This window comes from Rhineura floridana, chromosome 2 (assembly GCF_030035675.1).
Source record: "Rhineura floridana isolate rRhiFlo1 chromosome 2, rRhiFlo1.hap2, whole genome shotgun sequence".
NCBI lineage: Eukaryota > Metazoa > Chordata > Lepidosauria > Squamata > Rhineuridae > Rhineura > Rhineura floridana.
The window spans coordinates 100,057,076-100,078,043 of NC_084481.1; the positions used below are offsets into that span (position 1 = coordinate 100,057,076).

The following is a 20,968-nucleotide window of genomic DNA, read 5'->3' on the forward strand; positions in this document are numbered from 1 at the left end:
ACTTCCGTATCCGGAGGGCTGTAATACCGTGATCATCTACAACCCCCAGCATACATTTGAACTGGAGAATCGTGTTAGTTTGAGCATAGAGTTAAAAAGTTCATCGGTTCAGATGCGCACTTCCGGGTTCATTTTGAAGCCTCCCCCTCTCCCTCGCGGCAAAATTGATGAAAACAAATTCAGAATGTTAGCATATCCACCTAGACGTGGAAGGTTACAGTAATAAATCGAGCAGTTACTTCTCTTTCTAACTCTATATCGTGAGGATAATACCTATTTTGTTCAAGTATTTAGAAGTGAAACGTGTTTGCATGGAAAGACAACTGAGTACAAGGCAATTGAACGTTGGATGTGGGCTGAGGAGATGGTGAGGGTGCAATTTAACAAGATTACTGCAGTCTGATGTGTGTGATGGAAGGGGGATGTTTGGCTAAAAATTCAAGCCAGTCTCTATTCCATCTCTGAGACTCGTAATATAGAGGACTGCGCTTCAGAAGTGTCGTAAATCGCTCACTGTGCGCCGTAGCCTATTCCCTATTATGGGGAAAATGGGCTTTTTTCTTTAGCGGAGTAACTATAGAAGACAATTCAAAAATTAACGTGAACAGATCATACCTTTCATAGATATTCATACCTATAAGATCCGAGTTAGGAAACTGCTCTCTTTGCTTTAACCCCTTATTAATTACAGCTACTTACCCTAAAATCTAGGATCCCCTCATGATTTTATATGGGAAGCTGTCGCTTACGCCTCAGGGAGAAAAGAAATGTGTTAAGGAACACTGATGTTTCGTATGAAGATGGGGAAGGGCCGTAGGTCAGTGGTAGAGCATCTGCTTTGCATGCAGAATGTCTCAGGTTCAACCCACGACGTCTCCAGGCTGGGAGACACGACACTGAAGTAAGTTCCTCGTTCCCAGTTCCTTAGTTGCTTGAAAGTTCAAAACACTAAAAAAGAAGAAAAGTTGACAGCTACAGCTACTTCAAGCCAAAGCCAAAATATATGTTGGAGTACCCTGTGTGATATATCGCTGTGATCGGGGGAGTCCCCATCAAGAATAACAATTAAATTTATTCAGTCAAAATCATCAGGCATCTCAAACTGTCATCAATGCATAATCATAACAAATAAGTAACTGAGGGTGCCCACCCCAAAATCTGCTCTGGGCCAGGACACATCATACACTCCAGGAAAGGGGAGGGTGTCCTCTACAAGATGTCACTACTTCCTGTCTGGCCCAGAGTTTCTGCTGGGTGCAGGGCACAGATAAGGGCATCTATGTAAAACCAAAATAGAAAAAAGCATGCAGAAAAAAGTAACTGCGGGTGCCCACCCCACAATTGGCTGTGGGCCAGGACAAATCATACACCCCAGGAAAGGGTGTCCTCTACAAGATGCCAGTGCTTCCCACCTGGTCCAGGGCATCTGCTGGGCGCAGGACATGAATAAGGGCATTTACGCACGACCAAATTAGACAAAAACACACAGGAAAAAATAAGTAACTGGGGGTACCCACCCCAAAATCTTCTCCAGACCAGGACAAATCATACACCCCAGGAAAGGGGAGGGTGTCCTCTATGAGATGCCACTGCTTCCCACCTGGCCCAGGGCATCTGCTGAGTGCAGGGCACGGATAAGGGCATCTATGCACAACCAAAATAGAAAAAAAGGCAGGAAAAAATAAGTAACTGGGGGTGCCTGTTATGTAAATTTGCAGAGATTGTCAGCGGTCTGAGATGTGTGTGTGCCAGTGTGTGCGTTTACCTATGTGGCAGGCTTTTACCCTGCATTAGGATCACTGAGACTTAAGACTTAGTAAAATAAGAAAAGCTACTTTATTTATAGAAATACATAGTAGATAGGAAAGAGGATACCCTCCCCTTTCCTGGGGTGTATGCTTTGTCTTAGCCCAGAGCAGATTTTCGGGTGGGTACTGTTGGAAGTGGGGCAAGAGCAACTCCTGTTTTGTTCTTTTGTTTATGTTCCAGAAGGGAGATAGAGTTAGGGTCCTCCAGATGGATAGGCTTGACTACCTTTACCTGTGATGCTCTGACTGACTTCCTTCCGTCAAGACTGATATGTCTTAGGGAGCTTATCTGCCCCTCCTCCTTCCGCCCGTTCCATTCCTCTTTTTTCCCGACTGTCCGAGAGAGAGGAGACACCTTTGTCTCTGCTAGCTCTCTCCTGAGCAATGAGGGCAACTCCCAAATCTGGGTGTTGCGCCTCCAACTTAGTTAGTTAGAACTAGATACCTAGATACCCAGCGTAGCTGGGATGGGACTTGGGGGCACTGTTTTGCAGTGGCTCCGATCCTTCCTGGAGGGGCGAACCCAGAAGGTGGTATTGGGGGACTCCTGTTCGACTCCTTGGCTGCTGGCCTGTGGAGTCCCTCAGGGCTCAGTTTTGTCCCCTATGTTATTTAACATCTACATGAAACCGCTGGGAGAGGTTGTTCGGGTGTTTGGAGTTTGGTGCCACCAGTACGCTGATGACACCCAACTCTATTTCTCCTTTCCACCTTCTTCCAAGGAAGCTGTCTTGGTTTTAAACCGGTGTCTGGCGTCAGTGGTGGATTGGATGAGGGTGAACAAATTGAAGCTTAATCCAGACAAGACAGAGGTGCTCCTGGTCAGTCGTAAGGCAGATCAGGGAATAGGGATACAGCCTGTGCTGGATGGGGTTATACTCCCCCTGAAGACACAGGTTCGCAGTTTGGGTATCCTCCTGGATTCAGCTTTAAATTTGGATTCCCAGGTTTCTGCAGTGGCCAGGAGGGCTTTGGCACATTTGAGATTAGTGCGCCAACTGCGCCCATTCCTTGACCTGTCCGATTTGACCATGGTGACACATGCCTTAGTCACATCCCGTTTAGATTACTGTAACGCGCTCTACGTGGGGCTGCCTCTGAAGACTGCTCGGAAACTTCAGTTGGTACAACGTGCTGCAGCCAGAATGTTAACTGGGGCTGATTACAGGGACCATACAACTCCCCTGTTAAAAAAGCTTCACTGGCTGCCAGTTTGTTTCCAGACACAATTCAAAGTGCTGGTGCTGACCTATAAAACCCTATACGGCTTGGGTCCAGGCTATTTGTCAGATCGCATCACCCTCTATGTGCCTGCCCAGACCCTGAGATCTTCAGGAGAGACTCTTCTTTCAATACCTACATCCGCACTAGTACAACTAGTGGGAATACGAGATAGGGCCTTCTCGGTGGTGGCCCCTAGGCTTTGGAATTCCCTCTCTAGGGAGAGAAGAATGACCCCTTCCCTGCAGTCCTTTCGTCGACAGTTAAAAACTTACTTATTTCAGCTAGCCTTTGATTCCGAAGGTGGCCAAGGATAGGCCCAAAAGGATGTTATATTGTTCTTGCCAGTTTATTTTTTAATTATTCTGATTTCATGATTATGGTTTTTAATTATTAGAAACAATTTAATGCTATTTTAAACTAGAGTTCATTTTTTAATTATATCTGTTTATACTTATTTATGTATTATATGCTTTTTAACTAACTAACTAATTTTGCTAACTAATATTTATGTATTATATGCATCAGTGGTACATGCTATGGTAACCTCGCGTCTGGACTACTGCAATGCGCTTTACGTAGGGCTACCCTTGAAGACGATTCGGAAGCTACAGCTAGTGCAAAATGCGGCAGCCAGACTACTAACAAGAACTAAGCGGTCTGAGCATATAACACCTGTGCTAGCCCGTTTGCACTGGCTTCCAATATGCTTCCGGGCCAGATTCAAAGTGTTGGTACTTACCTATAAAGCCTTATACGGCGCGGGACCACGATATCTGTCGGAACGCCTCTCCCGATATGAACCAGCCCGTACACTACGGTCTACTACGAAGGCCCTCCTCCGGGTTCTGACTCATAGGGAAGCCCGGAGAGTGGTGACAAGATCTAGGGCCTTCTCAGTTGTGGCCCCCGAACTATGGAATGGTCTCCCCGAGGAGGTGCACCTGGCGCCGACACTATCATCTTTTCGGCGCCAGGTTAAAACCTTTCTCTTCTCTGAGGCATTTTAATTCCTGTTAATTGTAAATTATTATATTTTGATTTTAGACTGTACAGTTTTGTGTTATTTTTATTGTATTTTTAATGTTCACCGCCCAGAGAGCTGTTGCTAGTCGGGCGGTATATAAGCTTAATTAAATAAATAAATACAATTTTATTTTTGATAGGTTTTTAATTGTATGTGTCTTTTATCTGGAAGCTGCCGTGAGTTTCAATTTGGAAAAATGGTGGGGTATAAATAAAGTTAATAATAATAATAATAATAATAATAATATGCCTTTCTATCTACTATGTATTTCTATAAAGTAGCTTTTCTTATTTTACTAAGTCTTAAGTCTCACTGATCTCAATGCAGGGTAAAAGCCTGCTTTCTTAGGTAAACGCACACACTGGCACACAGTATCTCAGACTATTGACAATCTCTGCTAATATCTATACAAATTTATATAACAGGTACCCCCAGTTTCTTATTTATTTATGCATGTTTTTGTCCATTTTGGTTGTGCATAGGTGCAGTTATTAATGCCCTGTACCCAACAGATGCCCTGGGCCAGGCGGGATGCACTGGCATCTCATAGAGGACACCCTCTCCTTTCCTGGGGTGTATGATTTGTCCTGGCCCAGAGCCAATTGTGGGGTGCGTACCCCCAGTTTCTTATTTTTTTCTGCATCTTTTTGTCCATTTTGGTTGTGCGTAGATGCCCTTATCCGTGCCCTGCACCCAGCAGATGCCCTGGGCCAGGTGGGACGCAGTGGCATCTCATAGAGGACACCCTCTCCTTTCCTGGGGTGTATGATTTGTCCTGGCCCAGAGCAAAGTGGGCACCCCCAGTTACTTATTTTTTATGATTTTATGACATCATTATCCATTTTTGACAATTTCAGAAGCCTGATTACTTTGATTGAATAAATTTATTGTTATTCTTGATGGGGAGCATCCCCAAATCACAGCAATATATCATACAGGGTACCCCAACATATATTTTGGGGTTCAGAGACATGTTAACTTTGGCTTGAAGTTGCTGTAGCTGTCAAGTTTCCTTCTTTTTTAGTGTTTTGAACTTTCATGCAAATAAGGAACTGGGAACTGAGAAACTTCAGCGTCTGACTCGATATAAGGTAGCTTCCTATGTTCCTAATTGGTGGTATTCAATACTAGCCTCAGTCAGAGTAGACCCACTGAAATTAATGAATCTAAGTTAGTCATGCCTGTTAATTGAATACTATCCAACAGTTTATATTTATCTAAAGTTTTATACCAGTGAGTCTGAAGGTGGCACCACCGAATGAATGAAAATTGCAACTTTCCATTAATGACCCTCAAGTCTGATTGTACTTGGAATGGTCATGATGCAATGTTGCAGGGAGAGGGGCTCTCATTGGAAACAGACATAAAAGCAAAGCTTCGTTATCTCTATGGCTGAAATGTTTGTTTATCCTTTTTCTTTCCTATGAAAAGTCTTCATTTTTAATAAAAAACATAGATATTTTTAAGAACTGCATGTCCCAGTACGCTCCTGCATAGAACTTGAAGCTTCTTTCTCGGGTTTTGGACTGCATTTCCCAGAGAGTGACTAGACTTGGAGCCGGATTTGAATTTCGCCATAGAGACTGAGATTTAGAGCACTAATTAAACTCATGCTGGAGCCAGGCGCTTCCACACTTCCCCCTTCAGGCCACATGTAGGCGTCCGCCCCGCTTTTCTCAGCGGCAGTGACCAATCATAAGCCTCGGTTATGCGCGTTGGCCTCGTCAAACATCTCGTGTAGCATCTGAATGTGCTGCTCATGGGAAGCTTAATACGGATCATTTGAGGTTTAGGAGTTTTGGAGCAACTAGCTGCCGCCTCTTCGTGCAATTTAACGGCTTCAAGGCTGGGGGCAGGAGACGATCAGTGCTTCTATAACAGGTGCTGGGGGAAATTAGGGTTGCTGAATGATTTTTTAAAAATCCTAGTAAATGGATTCTACTTGACTGTTTTCATTAGCGTTTTAGAAGTCTTTGCTGGGCCGTGAAACTTTTTCGACTGTTTTTAACAGAGCTTGGAATAGTTACTTTTTTTTTCCAAACTACAACTCCCATCAGCCCCAGTCAGCATGGCCACTGGATTGGGCTGATGGAAGTTGTAGTTCAAAAAAAGTAACTTTTCCAAGCTCTAGTTTTTAATGATTTTGTTTTATTGGGGTGAGGTGTTCTGGTTTTACCTTCTGTGTCATACATGTAAGCCATCTTAGAAGAGCTGTCCTGAAAGGCAGCGCAGAAATGTTTATAGCAAAAAAAAAAGTTGGACTAGGGAGGGGCTTCAGAAAGTGGGAAAATAACAAGTGCCGGGGAGGGGATTGTGTGATGCTTGGTCTGGTTTTGGGACGGGAGGGTTACATCCGTGTATTGTTTTTGTCCTGCGAGAGTGGAGACCGTAGCGTGGCCCTGTATTTAAGGTTCTCACGCAATATTGTGAGCCCAGACCAGTCCTAAGTTTGCTAAAGAGGCTCCCTTCTTCATTTGCTTCCTCCTCAGGATGTGCTGCTAGAAAAACTACTCAGGTTGGGTCGACAGAAGCTGAGAATTAAGCTGGTTCCAAATCTCTAGCTTTTGTTAACGTTCCTAAAGAGAGCTGCTGTATCTGCAGATTCTACACGCCGGGGGGAGGGGGAGGCAGGAGGGATCGGTAGTCCTCCAAATGTTTCTAGAGTAGAACTTCCATGATCCCTGGCCATTAGTCATATTGGCTGAGCGAGATGGGAGTTGGAGCCCAACAAAATCTGCCCCACCCCTGCTTAATATTTTTACAGGAGTCTATGCTTTTCTTTCTCTGCTCTCTGCAGTAACTAATTACTGTTGTGCAACACAGCCTGGCTTGCTGCATGCACTTAGTACAGGCTCATCCTATCTTGGGTGAACTCTTAACTTTCTGTTTGTGTACACAGTCCTTTTTACTTGCTAACGAAGAATCTGGAATGAGACAATAGAATTACCAGTTCCATCTAATTGGTTTAGAGGAGAGATTGTATACATTTGCGTGGCAGGAATGTCATCCACCTGCTTGTCATTCCTTAGTAAGATTTCCTGTAATAGAACCAGATCAAGATGCCTTTAGGGGTCTCTGCTATTTTGAATTCTATTTCCAGAGAAACTGGGTGTGAAGACAAGAATTGGAGAGATGATGCGATGGGACCTTGCCTTACGGAGCTGCCGCCAGCACTTGCTACAATCAGTCCTGGCCATTATGACACTGCTCATGTTCTTTCATGTGGGTACAACCAGTGCCCAGCACCGCCGGAATGAGCCAAAGTGGGAGAAGCATGTCAGACCTGACTTTTTATCCCAAGTGACTCGTGCCATGAGGGAGACCATGGAGAGTTTGATTGGGCAAGAGAACTTCATAATGTTGAATGAGGTACAAAAGTTTATATCAGTTGTTTTCTTGTATCTGTGACAGAAAGCTAGGAGGCGCACAAATGTGAGTTAAGCTCTACATGTTTAGAAAAAAGTGTATGGAACAGTTCTCCCTGGATTGGATCACTTCAGAATGCAGGTGCAGGTGATATGATAAAATGTCTTGCTGTGTGGAGGAAAAAAACCCATGTCTGTGGAAGCTAACATGTTAGAGTTTTGTCTTGACATGCTAGTTTATTTTGTGCTGGGAGTTTGAACAGGAAGACACATGTGCCACAAATGAATCCTATAGCTTCATTCTGAATTGGTATGGGTCCAAAGAGAGTTGCACCACTTGCAGTCTAAGACAATACTGACTTTGTCCAGTTTTCCTCAGACAAAGGTCCTAGAATCTGTTCTGTACTGCACTTCTGTATACCTGGTGACATATGTTTAGCTATCTCTAGTACAGCCTTTGTAAGTACTATTTAGTAATATCCCAAACAACATTCTATAAAATAGACACAATGCGGATATAGTGTTTTAAATCTACTTCAATAAAAACCGGGGAAGCAACAGTATACAATCAAACAATCCTGTATTCAGTTGCAGAAGTTCACTTCATTCAGTAAAAGCTGTCAGTAACATTTTTGGTTCCTCAGTAGCTATTTTACTGTCTACAAGGCCTTTGTTGCATTCCTTATTTAAATTTTAGTACTACAGCGTTCAGCTTAAAATGTAAAAGGTCTTCCAAACAAAGTCAAATGAAGTGCTTCAATATTCTGAGAGTATATTCTCAGTAAGGTTTTAAAACCTTTGAGTACTGAAGCTTCCAGTACCTCTCTCCTATTCATTGCATGCTGTTGCAAATCTTCAGTGAATGTCAGACCATAGCCACACAGTGTATTCCATACAACAGGATCTCCACACAGCACTTCTGGTCCTGTTCCCGTGGCCATGTGGCTTCCTTGGCCCTGCTGTGTTGTGCTGGAGAAACCTCTGTGGGATGGGAATCCTGATTTGTCTAGGGTTCCAATTCCACGGAATATGACATGCATGTGCTTCCTTCTTGCACAAATCAATGCTTGATGTGTGAACATGGGGGTGGGTGGGTAGGAAGCCACGTGACCTTAAGAGTGGGCCTCCTCTCCCTCATGATTATGTGAAGACCCCTTCTTGTGATCAGTGCGTGAATGCAGGGTCATGTGTTATAAATGTCCCATGTCTTTCTGAACAAGCTGTCACTGATGGAAGCCTCATACTGCAGAAGCCTCCCTGGCAGTACCAGTCTGCTTCCTTTATGTCAGTTCTTCGATATTTTTGGCAACAACCACATGCTTATCATTGGGCCTCACACAGTACCAGGCAGAATTCCCTTCTGTTCAAAGTACTTAGCATAAGTTTCCATCTACTCTTTTGGAGAGCGAGGATTTTAACATCTTATGGTTTCCATTCACATCTACAGGACTGTGATGTATCCCCTTGTTAGATCTTTACACTGACATCTTGTGCTTTTTATTTAATCCCTACTCACTTCAACAGGTAAGGGAGCTATAGTGTCCTACAGATTGTTAGCTAAAAGTTAATGGATTCTGTGAAAAACCCTTCTGAGTTCTGAGAGTTGGAACTGGGGCAAATAGAAAAATCCCATGTGTGCATATCTGCTCTCCTTGCAGCACATCTCTTCCCTGGTCTGGATTGTGTCCAGTGGGATCTCTTCAGCGTTATTTGTTGTGGCTCGAATTGCAGGGCAGTTCCTTACTTCCTTTGGAATGGCTGGTAAGTGACCAAGAGATGGGCTGGGCAGAAAGAATGGGACTCCAAAGGATGTAGCACATTCAATCCCTTCTGCCCGCTTACTCATCTCTAAAGCAAAAGTAATCTAGGCTGCAAGTTTTTGCATGCATACTTATCCTGTTGAACTCACTGGGACTGCCTTCCAAGTAAACAAGCAGAGGCTTGTGATGTTAGACTTTTGTCAGTGTTGGAGGGATGGGGGCAAGGCTGGGATCAACATATAGGAATCCAATTAAACCCATGATGCTTTGTAAATTTATTAATTTTTATTCTTAGCCAAGAAATACAGCATATTACACATATTTGCCCAAGAAGGGTTTGTGTTTCTCGTGCATAAGGTCCGTGCAACATAGCCAGCTGCTTTTGAACCTGATGGGACTTTTCAAATAGTGTTTGTGGTCATGGCTGATGTGTTATGACAGATAACGTTGTTCAGATTCAAATCCCACTAAGCATCCAGAAGTGGCTTCTCGGATTCCGGCCATGGATCTACCTACGTTTATAGAACTGATTTTCAGGGCCAATGGGTTAAAGTTTTCAATACTACTCTGGTTTTTTTTAAAAAAAGGTAACAACATCAAAAGTGAAATGAAGGCTGTAAAAAGGTGTTCAGAAAATATTGTTCAAAACCAATTAATAAAATTCTAATGTATTTTGGCCTACGTAGCCTCTTTTAAATAGCTTGGTCTAGCATTGGTTAGATATATTTAGTGGTAAATACAGATCTGCTGCTACAAAGTGTATGAGCCAGCCCTTAGTCTCTACACACACTGGAATTTAGCAGTGCCATGCCCCAGGAAGAATGGGTTTGCTTGGACAAAGGAGTTTCTTCCTTTGATACTGGCACTACAGCAGTTCACTGTGCTTGTTTTTCTTTGAGACACTGTCCAAAGGCTTCCACTGTCTTATGCCTAGTAGCAGAGTCTGTCCTGATCCATTGTAGGAGGATGTTTCCTTCCAGCACGTAGTGATGCTTCTTTGCAACTTGCCGTAGTACTGACATGTTGTAGTGCCACACTGGGTTGAGTACTTATATAAATCTTTTGCCTTTCTCCTTTGTGTTCCAGGGGAGCATGCAACTCAGTTCCTGAAGCTAAACCCTGACCAGGTGCAGACGGTGCTGCTCTGGGGCCTGGCTGCTCTGATTGGCTATTGGGTGTTGTCGCTGTTGCTGAGACTGCTGCTTGCCATCTTGAGCCGCATCATGTGGGGCCTCAAGGTGGTCCTCTTTGGGGCCTGCTTTATGTTTATTGTCACTGCCGTACCTGACCGTTCAGTGCAAACTTTGCTTCTGCTGGTCTTACTTACGCTGTATGTCCTACTGGGTTGGCTGAGTGGGTCAAACCGCTCAGGGGCACAGCTTGAAGCCAAAGTGCACAGCTTGGAGCGCCAAGTGGAGGAACTGCAGCGCAGGCAGAGGCGGTCTGCCAAGCACCTGGATGAAGAATGAAGTGGGGGCCTAGTAATGTCCATGTACCTTCCCGAAGGGGCAGATTTCTTACTTTCTTCATGTACTCCATGATTCTTTGACTGTTGATGCTCTCAGGTGACTCTTTCATTCATAGCTATGGAGGAGCATATAAATACTAAAGGGAACTTCTGTTCAGGAGAATGGATGAATCTGAGATAGTGTAACTTCCCACTTCTCACTCCGGTGACCTGTTAAAAGCACTCTCTCCGTTCTTGTTTTCCTTGTCTTGTGCTTTGTTTTGGATTTTTTCATGCCCTTTTCTTCTAGACCTCAACCTGCCATCTTCCTCCTAGATGATGAGCCTGGTGGCGGAGTGAGGGTGTTGTTCACTCTTAAACATATTTTTTAAAGTATTTTTTCCTGCAGTGCTGCATGTCTGAGGATCTTGGGTTAAGATGTTGCACCAGCAAGCCAATTTGTATAGCTGACTAAAGCCAGGTGCCTACACGAAAGCTAAAGTGATGACCTGCTATGCTTGTGATTACAACGGAGGAAATTAAGATGTTGTGTTGGGAGAGGGTGTTTCAGTCCTAGCTCCTTATAAGCCAAAGATGCTCATGTAGAACCAAGGCCACACAGTTTTCTTATGCTAGTTCTGCATAAGGGAGCCTGATAGTATCATGGCTGGTAGTGTTCATCTGCCTGTCCTGAGCAGAAAAAAGCTATAGACAAATGAATGGTCATAGCTCTTCCCTCCAGACTGAATTTGTACCACTAGCAAATGGAATAACAAGCTCAGACTCAAGTACTTTTTCTGCTTGTTTTGGGAAGGAGGCATAACTTACTTGGTGATGTTAGCCACATATCTGTTGCCAATATTTATATATATATTTTTAAACTGCCAATTTTAAGCAAATGGAGTATTTTGTTATACTCTTCCAAATAAAGTCTATTTAATCATTTTCTCCTTGCTTGGGTTGTCTCTCATTCAGTTCATCCTTTTATGAAGAGAGATGATGCACAATCTGATATGATTAGTTTGCGGATAGTTAGGCCACGGATTGCCAACCTTTTTAGGCTCATGGGCACATTTGGATTTTTATTTATTTGATTCATATCCGACCCTTTCTCCCAGTAGGAGCCCAGGGCAGCAAACAAAAGCACTAAAACACTTTAAAACATCATAAACACAGACTTTAAAATATATTAAACACAACCACCATTAAACATATTAAAACCAATTTTTTTAGCAAGTTCTGTGGGTTCTACCCCCTCTGGTCACTTCTCTTTTTCCCTCTTCCTGATCAGCCCCCTCCCAGAAACACAGTAAGAGAAAGCAACCATGCACTACTGCCTTTCCAAGGGGTCTGAGTAAATGTCAGATCCAGTTGAATTAGCCTTGAAAAACAAAGTTGATTTCAGCATTTCTCTTCCTAAAGCTTGATGTACTTTTCAAGGAAGACAAAGGTAGCCAACCCCACCATGACTAAGGGGGCAATGACTGTGGGACAGGGGCTTGGAAGCTTCATGGGTGCCAGGGAAAAACCTCAAAGTTGTCACTGTACCTGTGGCTGCTACTTGAGCAACCCCTGAGGTAGGCCAATATAAGCCCTTGGCAAGGATTTCTAAAAGACGAGGAAGATGTTCCTGGTTGACCTGGCAATTTGGCAATATTTTAAAAATATCTCTGTTTGTCTGGCTGTCTGTCTTGCAGTCTGATCCTATGCATGTTCAGTGGCACTTGCATCTAAATAGGTTTCCATAAGATTCCAGCCTTATTCTAAATGTGCATTTTCAGAGTTCATATCATACTGCAATGTAGCTGAAAGTATATGAGCTGCCTGTAGTGAAGGAGTCTCATAATCACTTTACCACATTCCTGACTGCCGGCTGACTCCTTTGCAGCCTCTGATGCACTAAAATGTCTGTATACACTGATGCCTTAAGACTTGAACATGGTGGGGTAGCAGCATGACTGTTGTGCCACATGTTGGCATAGCCTGCACATTCTCTGCCTACATTCCAGTGTTTCCAGAAGTCCCTGTTAATTGGAACTAAAAAAAAAAGTATGGGCACGCTTCCGTGTCTGTCTGCTGGAAGGCATATATGCCCTCGGTGTGTATTTGCTTGATTGCAAAGGCCCATTCTAAACTATTTTGAATATATATGGGTTGCAGACAGTAGTGTCCCTCTATTGACAGAAGGCCGTTTGATCCAGTGGAGAACAGGGAGGTAGAACTGATGTCGCCATGTCATGGTCTACACTGGCCCTTTTGAGGAGACTTCAAAAACATTTGCAAAAATTGCCTCCCTCAGATCACTGAACTTCAACAGACAAGAGTTGGGTGAGGAAAATGGCATTTTCTGTGCAAAAATAGCCTGAGTGCTGGGAAATGCAATTACTGGATGTAAAACTACCTTAATATATTTTATTATATTTATATCCCACATAAGAGTCTACTGGATCACCCATTCAGTCTAGCATCCTCTTCCCACACAGCCCAACCCGTAAGCAGTACCTGCGCACAACAGCACTCTCCCCTCCTGCGGTTTCCAGCAACTGGTATTTGGAAGCATACTTCTCCAACTGTGGAGGCAGAGCATAGACATCATGGCCAGTAGCCATTGATAGCTTTGTTGTTATGTGCCTTCAGGTCGATTATGACTTATGACGACCCTATGAATCAGTGACCTCCAAGAGCATCTGTCATGAACCACCCTGTTCAGATCTTGTAAGTTCAGGTCTGTGGCTTCCTTTATGGAATCAGTCCATCTCTGTTTGGCCCTCCTCTTTTTCTACTCTCTTCTGTTTTTCCCAGCATTATTGTCTTTTCTAGTGAATCATGTCTCCTCATTATGTGCCCGAAGCATGATAACCTCAGTTTCATCATTTTAGCTTCCAAGCTGGTGGCAATCACTCCTCCTGTGGGAGCAAATTTTAACTGTCCTGTGTGAAGAAGTACTTTCTTTTGTCTGTCCTGAATCTTCCAGCTTCATTAGATGTCCAAGAGGTCTAGTGTTACACAAGAGGGATAACAACTTCTCTCTATCCCCTTTCTCCATGCCATGCATAATTTTATAAACTTCCATCATTTTGCCTCTTACCCACCTTTCTGAATGAGCCAACAGTAACATGAAGGAGGAGGAGCAACTACTTGCTTTACCCCAGTGGAGACTGTTGGTTCTGATGTCAGCGGGGCAGTGAATCTGCTCCAGGTTTTAGTCTGAACTTCTGAGGAGCTGTCCAAGGTGCTTTCAGCTCTTTAAAAGTTCAGACTAAAACCCAGAGCAAATTCATCGGGGCCACCATTCTCCGCTGCTTTGCCCTCTCCTAAGTGGTTGGGCAGCTTGGATGCAGAGGAAAAGGACAAGTGAACAGACAGGTGGGGGAGGGGGGTCCACATGTGGCACCTTGCCCCAGAGTCCCCTAATACCTAGATCTGTACTGCTTGACAGGTGTGAAGCCAGAATATGGGCCTGGACAGCAGCATGCTATTGGGTCAATGAGACTTAAAAGCACTTAACTTTTACTGGGTTGTGCCCAGTATTCCAAGGAGCTGAATGTTGAGAAGATGCTGCACCCCCATAGGCTGTTGATATGTGTGTCCAGCTCTGCTGAAGTAAGCCTTCTGCAGATGCCATCCATGCAGCTGCATGTGTTTTAAATATGTGGATGTCAAATGTCTTGCCATCCTGATCTAAAGAGTCCCTGCTTGTAGGATACAAACAGCTCCAAAGTAAGCTTTTTAATCCTGCACAGGAGCCTGTATGATTTTGTTCCCTGCCTGGCTTAAAGAGAGAGAAATAAAAGCTTCACTGGAGAGAAGAGGGGAGCACTTCTGTCATTCTCTGGGAATCAAGAGGAAACATTCAATGGAGCAAACCTGTTTCACATCTGTAGAATGCAACAGTAAATATAGTAACACCAGCCAGTTGGTAAATTTCCTGGCCCAGCAACTGAGCTCTTTCCTCTGGGTGGTGCTATACATTACAAAGACCTAAATTGTAAATAAATTTATTTCGGTCAAGGACCAGCCAGATTACAAAGACCTAAGGAGAGATTAGTTCTGGCCATTCCCTGTTCTTCCTGGCTAAGCTAAAGATACTAAAGTGTTCTCACCCGTTTCATTTCTCGTGTCTGTCTCTCTCATGACTACATAACTTTTTAACCCTGCCTGTTTTCCTTTTATAAATGTGATTTTGGCTTGACGCCTGCTGCAGAAGTCTGTTTTTAGCTGTTGCACCACATACAGCAGTTCACACAGTGACACCTAAAGCAGCGTCCTTAAGATTGTGAAAAAGCAATCCCCACATTGCCCCACCCTTCATATGAAAATCCAACATCAGCCCAGCTGCTTTTATATCTGCCTCAGCAAAGCTCTCTGGGGCTGCTCCTGAGAGCCCCAAAACCCTTTATTGTTTATTTATAAAAATGCATATACTGCTATTTTGTTAAAAACATCAAAGTGGTTTACAACATGTTTAAAACAACCACCACCATAGAATTTATTTTTTGAAAAACAATGAAAATACAATAAAAACAAAGTTCAGTTGTGAAACAACAATTGCCTGCATAAACCTGGCAAAACAAAGGTTTTCAGCAAGCACTTAAAAGTTACCATGGAAGGCATGTGCTGAATCTCTGTTGGCAGAGCATTCCAGAGAACTGGGCTGATGACACAGAAGGCTCAATTTTGTGTCGGTGTTAAATGGCCTCACCAACTGGGTGTGTGTGCAGACGATCTCAGTGATCGAGCTGAGATATAAGAGTCCAAGTGGTCCTAAGATACCCTGAACCTAAGTTGTTTAGGGCTTTGTACATTAATACAAGGACTTTGAACCCGGCTCAGTAGCAGATGAGCAGCCAATGCAGATGTTTTAAAAGTGGCGTCACATGTTGTTGGCCATGTGCTCCCATCAGCATTCTGTCTGCTGCATTTTGCACCAACTGGAACTTCTGAACCAGGGCCAAGGGCAGCCCCACATAGAGTACATTGTAGTAATCCAGCCTTGAGGTTACCAACGCATGGACTACAGAGGTCAGGCTATCCCTGTCTAGGAACCGCCATAGCGGATGAACCATACAAAGCTGGTAAAAGGCACTCCTGGCCACAGAGGATACTTCAGCCTCTAGTGACAAAGATGAGTCCAGGAGTACCCCAAGCCTATGGACCTGGTCCTCCAGAGGGAGCACAACCCAATCTAGAATAGGTAACCTGCCTATCTCCCAGACATGGGAACCACCTAACCAAAGAGCTTCTGTCTTCCCAGGATTCAAGCACAATTTATTGGCCCTTCTCCAGTCCATTCAGACACCAGTCCAGACCATTCACAGCCTCTCCTGATTCAGATGTTATGGAGAAATGGAGCTGTGTGTCATCAGCATATTGCTGTCACCTTCCTCTAAATCTCCTCTTCCAATGGCTTCATATAGATGTTGAATAGCACTGTGGAGAGAGTAGTACCCTGTAGAACCCCATAGCAAAGTGCTAAGAGGCCAAGGAACACTCACCCAGTGTTACTCTCTGGACGCGACCCTGAAGGTAAGAGCGGAACCACCATATACAGTGCCTCCAATACCTTCCCCACTGAGTCAGTCCAGGAGGATACCATAGTCAATGGTATCAAATGCTGCTGAGAGATCGAGCAGAAGTAACAGGGTCATACTCTGCTTTGAATGCAGGGTGAGGAGAACACCCCCACTCCCAAAAGATTTTACGTTTACAGTGGTTCCAATCCTATCTCTAGAGTCATTTTCAGATAATGGCATTGGGTGACTGTCTTTCGGCCCCCTGGCAGTTGTGCTGTGGGGTGCTGCAGGGTACCGTCTTGTTCCCCCATGCTGTTTAACATCTATATGAAGCCCTTGGGAGTGGTCATCAGGAGATTTGGGGCTGGTGTCAGCAGTATGCTGATGATACCCAGCTCTATTTCTCTGTAACATCTGAATTGGGAGAGGCTGTGAAGCCCTGGATCACTGCCTGGACTCGGTGGTGGGCTGGATGAGGGCCAATAAACTGAATCCTAGCAAGACGGAGGCACTGTGGGTTGGTGGTTCCAGAGTTCGGATAATTGGTCAGTTGCCTGCTTTGGATAGGGTCGTACTTCCTCTGAAAGAGTAGGTTTGTAGTCTGGGGGTGCTTCTGGATCCATCTTTGTCGCCCAGGCAGCCTCAGTGGCTAGGAGTGCCTTTTACCAGCTTTGGCTGGTAAGACAGCTGTGGCCATTTCTGGACCAGGATAGCCTGACCACTGTTGCCCATGCACTGGTATCCTCCAGGCTGCATTACTGTAATGTGCTCTATGTGGGGCTGCCCTTGAGGTTCATTCGGAAGCTGCAGCTCTTGCAAAATGCGGCGGCGAGACTGCTCACTAGGACAGGGTATCGCCAAGGTGTCATCCCGCTGCTGAAAGAATTGCACTTGCTACCTATTAGCTACCTGGCTAAGCTCAAGGTTCTAGTTTTGGTGTACAAAGTCCTATACAGCATGGGACCAGGATACCTGAAAGACCGTCTTATCCCTTATATGCCCAGTCGATCACTGCGCTCTGCAGGTGAGGGCCTCCTGCAGATACCATCTTATCAGGAGGCTCGTTCTTCACAACATAGGAAACGGACCTTTAGTGTGGCAGTACTTACCCTGTGGAATTCCCTCCCCTTAAATATTAGACAGGCGCCATCTCTGTTATCTTTTCGGTGCCTACTGAAGACCTTCCTCTTTCAACAAGCCTTTTAAGCAGAGAGCTTATTCCAGTCTGCGTTTGTGTTGGAATTACTTTTTAAGATGTTTTTAAACCTTTTTTTTAAAGATGTTTTTAAACCTTTTTTAAAAAATGGTTTTAAAGATATTTTGTTTTAATATGTTTTTAAGGATGTTTTTGTTTAAATATATTTTAAAGTCTGTTTTTATGATAAAGTGTTTTTAGTGCTTTTGTTTGCTGTCCTGAGCTCCTACTGGGAGGAAGGGCAGGATATAAATTTAATAACTAAATAATAAATAATAAAAGATGACAGTGAATGCCCTTCCCCAACCTGAAACGATAGGACACTTTTCTTCCTAAGAGCAATGTAATTATGCTGATAGTTTTCCTTGCTGGGCCCGGACATACATTTGCTCATTTTCTGGGAGCAGGCGAGCTGGAACTTGTCATTTAGGTGTGAAAAGGCCCAGAGGGGATGAAAATGCCACAGGTAGATGATAGGGAGCCTCCAGTTCTGACAAGCCACAACACAGCCCCTCTGCAGCTCAATAAAGGACATACCCTCTGCAGGTCTCTAAATGCTGTAATCCATTAAAAGCTCCTCCATTGCTATTTGTTTATACAGTCTCTAATCTGTTATTATCTCACTCCAGGTTTCTAAGTTCTTATTTTTTATTTTGATTTTTTTAATCTAGCATCTTGGACAGTGTGTGTCATAGGGAAGCAGCTTTTGAGTGGCTTTGTCTTGACAACATTTATTTTCCAAAACAGGATTTAAGGGCACAGTCTCCCTGAGCATGTACAAAATCAGTGTCTTTCTTTTGAGACAGAATGGAAACCCCGCTTCTGTCTCAACACCATCCTATAAAAGAGAATATAGAAAGTAGGGAAATATATAAAGTGCAGTTCAATGCTCTTTCCAATGGAAATCTCAGTGGTGCAAATATGCTGTTCTTTTCCACACGTTTTCATGTAACACTGAAAGGGAGAATCTGGAACCATTTTTGTAACTGTAGCAGGGTGAATAAGAGGAGATGCTGCATCTGCTGGAAATTCTCCTTGTAATGCAACTCATGCATCTCCAACCCCACTTCTAGCTTTTCATCTTCCTGGTCTGGCAAATATGCAAGAGAAAAAATATTTATTTGATTTTCATCTAATATCAGAGACTGATTTGTTCCCTTATCTGTCTTGCTCTATGGACCTCTCTTTTGTGCACTCTCTTTGGTTACTATCTGTCCTACTTACATCTGTCAGCATATTCTCACTGTGTTTCTTTGCAATTTCATTTAAAACAAAACAAACAGAAAAACCACTCAGATGTTGCCTTATTAACCATTGGGTTTTAAACTGGCAAGCTCAGCTGTTCTGCACTGTGATCCTTTGTGCATTTGTGTTAGCACATCCCCAGCAGCAACCAGCAGAATTCTACAAAGCAAACTGCATTTGGGCTGCATATTTAAGAGCATTGCCTTGCTCCAGCAGGCCAAAGGTCAGTCTTGTCTTAGCACTCTGTTTCCAGCAGTGGCCATTCTCTTGCCTTGAGGGAGGAAACTCAGAAGCAGGCCATGTTGGAGATAGCCATCCTTCCTTGTTTGCATTTTGGCAATCAGGCGTCTGCTGCCTCTGAATAAGGAGATTCTTTTTTCATTATTATGACAAATAGAAGTACAAGAGGTAGCATTACCACAACAAATTGGGAAATCCCATATACCAGGTGTAGGGAACCTTTTTGCCCTCCAGATCTCGCTGAACTCCAGCTGACATCACCCAAACCATTGGCCGTGCTTGCTGGGGCTGATGGGAATTGTAGTTCAGCAACATTTGGAGGGCCAACGGTTCCCCACACTTGCTACTAAGAGCAAACTCATCCTCAGAATGCTCATCCTTATGTAGCTGAAATAACAGCATCCACACATAAGAGGAATGTATTAAGAGGCTCAGGGAACCTTTGATGGTTTCAGAAGTACAAACAATATTTTCAGGAACCTGGTGAGGGAGAATGGAATAGAGTATCCTCGCAAAGGGCATGGCTGGCTGGCTGGCAACCTGAAAGGAGCGCTCAACACAGCAACATTTTGTTGCACATCCGACTTTAGAAAGACTTAAGTTCAGGTCCCAACTTTTGTGCTACAGACTCACTTGATGGCCTTTCTGTATTACCTCCAATCCTTTTTATTTGATTTTAAGAACAAATGGCATGGCAATCAAGTCTGCCTGGGGGCCCTTTCATCTGTTCTGGAAATCCTGTTCCTTAATTCTAAATTAAACGGCAGAGGTTGTTTAGTGGTAAGACAGATACATTCTGCACATGCTCAGAGGTATTCCCTTCATTATTGCTTTTCCTGTTCTAGGACTCAGCAGTGGTTCTGAAAACAAAGCCCTGAGCCTTAATGAATTCCAGCACAAAGTATAAGCCCTGACTAAGCGTTAGCCTCACTTTCCCTTCTGCAAGAAAGGAAAATTGTGCTGAATAATACTATCCATGTTTACCCACTCTTTACCCAGAAGTCAGGTTGCATGGATTTCATTGGGACTTACAACCCTGGAAAGTGTGCATAGGATTGAAACTCTGGTGTCCAGGGCCAGCCCTTCCCTTAGGCAGAGTGAGGCAGGTACCTCAGGCAGCTAATTTGGGGTAACATGATAGGGCAATAAATCCTTAGTAATTTAATTTACTAAGGGGTGTTTGTGAGATTCTCTGTGCCAGGTGCCATAATAACTTGGCCAGTCTTGGATAAATTCAGCTTGACTTGGGGGGGGGACCATTTGCTGTTCTGCATCAGGCGGCAAAATGTCTTGGGCCAGCTCTGCTGGTGGTGACTCACCTCATTCCGCTGCTGTAAGGATGAAATAAAGAAATATTTAATTTATTTTTCCATAGATACCCCACCTTTCCTTAAAATGTTGCTTTCTATGTTGAGCCTTCTGGAAGAAAGTAGGCTCTGAAAGTAAATATGCTGAAATGAAACTATCACTAGGATTTTAACTAGACTAATTTAATTTAACTAACTAGACATCCTTGAACTAGGGCTCCTTCCGTCCACGGGCAGGACAGAGACCCAGGAGCAAGGATTCAGCCAGTGGAAAGGAGAGGGGAGCCAATTTTTGAATTGAAATTTGTCCCTTTCAATTGTTATTTCATAGATGGGGGGAAATACACCTAACATCAGTGGGCTCAGACTATTAGGTTTTTAGTCACGTGTTAAAGAGGAGAGGATCACACTTAACCAATCCAAATACTTCAGATTATTGTGAACTTGCTTTTTGCAGATTCTCTGCTGTTGTTTCACATGCTGTCCAAAAAAGTAAATGAGGCTTGATCAAAACTGATAAGAGTTCTTTGTGTTTCTTAGGATTCTGTAAAGGCTAGGATTTAAACACAGAGAAGCACAGAGAGACATCCCACCTTTTCCCCTTCTGCTGCTTGAATCCTACCTTGCCAGGCCATTTCCCTGTTTAGACAATCCAAATGTCTCAAACTAATGTGAATTGGGAATATTGTTACCTGCAAAGAAAAGGAGGAGGGGGGGGGCTACACATGCCTCTCAGGCTTTGTTCAAAGGAACAAAGCTTGGAAATCCACCCTACACCAACTGTTTAATTATTCTTACCTACTTCAAGCCTCAAAATTAATAACGTATAGGAAACGTAAC

The 20,968-nt window shown here is 43.8% G+C and overlaps 1 protein-coding gene across 3 annotated transcripts; it reads left to right on the plus strand.

Annotated features, from left to right (window-relative positions):
- Positions 1–237: 237 nt before the first annotated feature.
- Positions 238–11,573, plus strand: TMEM109 (transmembrane protein 109). Of its 3 annotated transcripts, none has more exons than XM_061609770.1 (4): positions 238–367; positions 7,157–7,425; positions 9,080–9,182; positions 10,268–11,573. In XM_061609770.1, exons 2-4 carry the CDS (start codon positions 7,189–7,191, stop codon positions 10,648–10,650), a joined length of 723 nt encoding a protein of 240 aa, XP_061465754.1. In that variant the 5' UTR covers positions 238–367; positions 7,157–7,188; the 3' UTR covers positions 10,651–11,573. The 3 variants fall into 3 exon arrangements, with proteins under 3 accessions (XP_061465754.1, XP_061465752.1, XP_061465753.1); XM_061609768.1 differs by lacking the exon at positions 238–367 and adding an exon at positions 5,732–5,937; XM_061609769.1 differs by lacking the exon at positions 238–367 and adding an exon at positions 6,373–6,571.
- Positions 11,574–20,968: the final 9,395 nt, after the last annotated feature.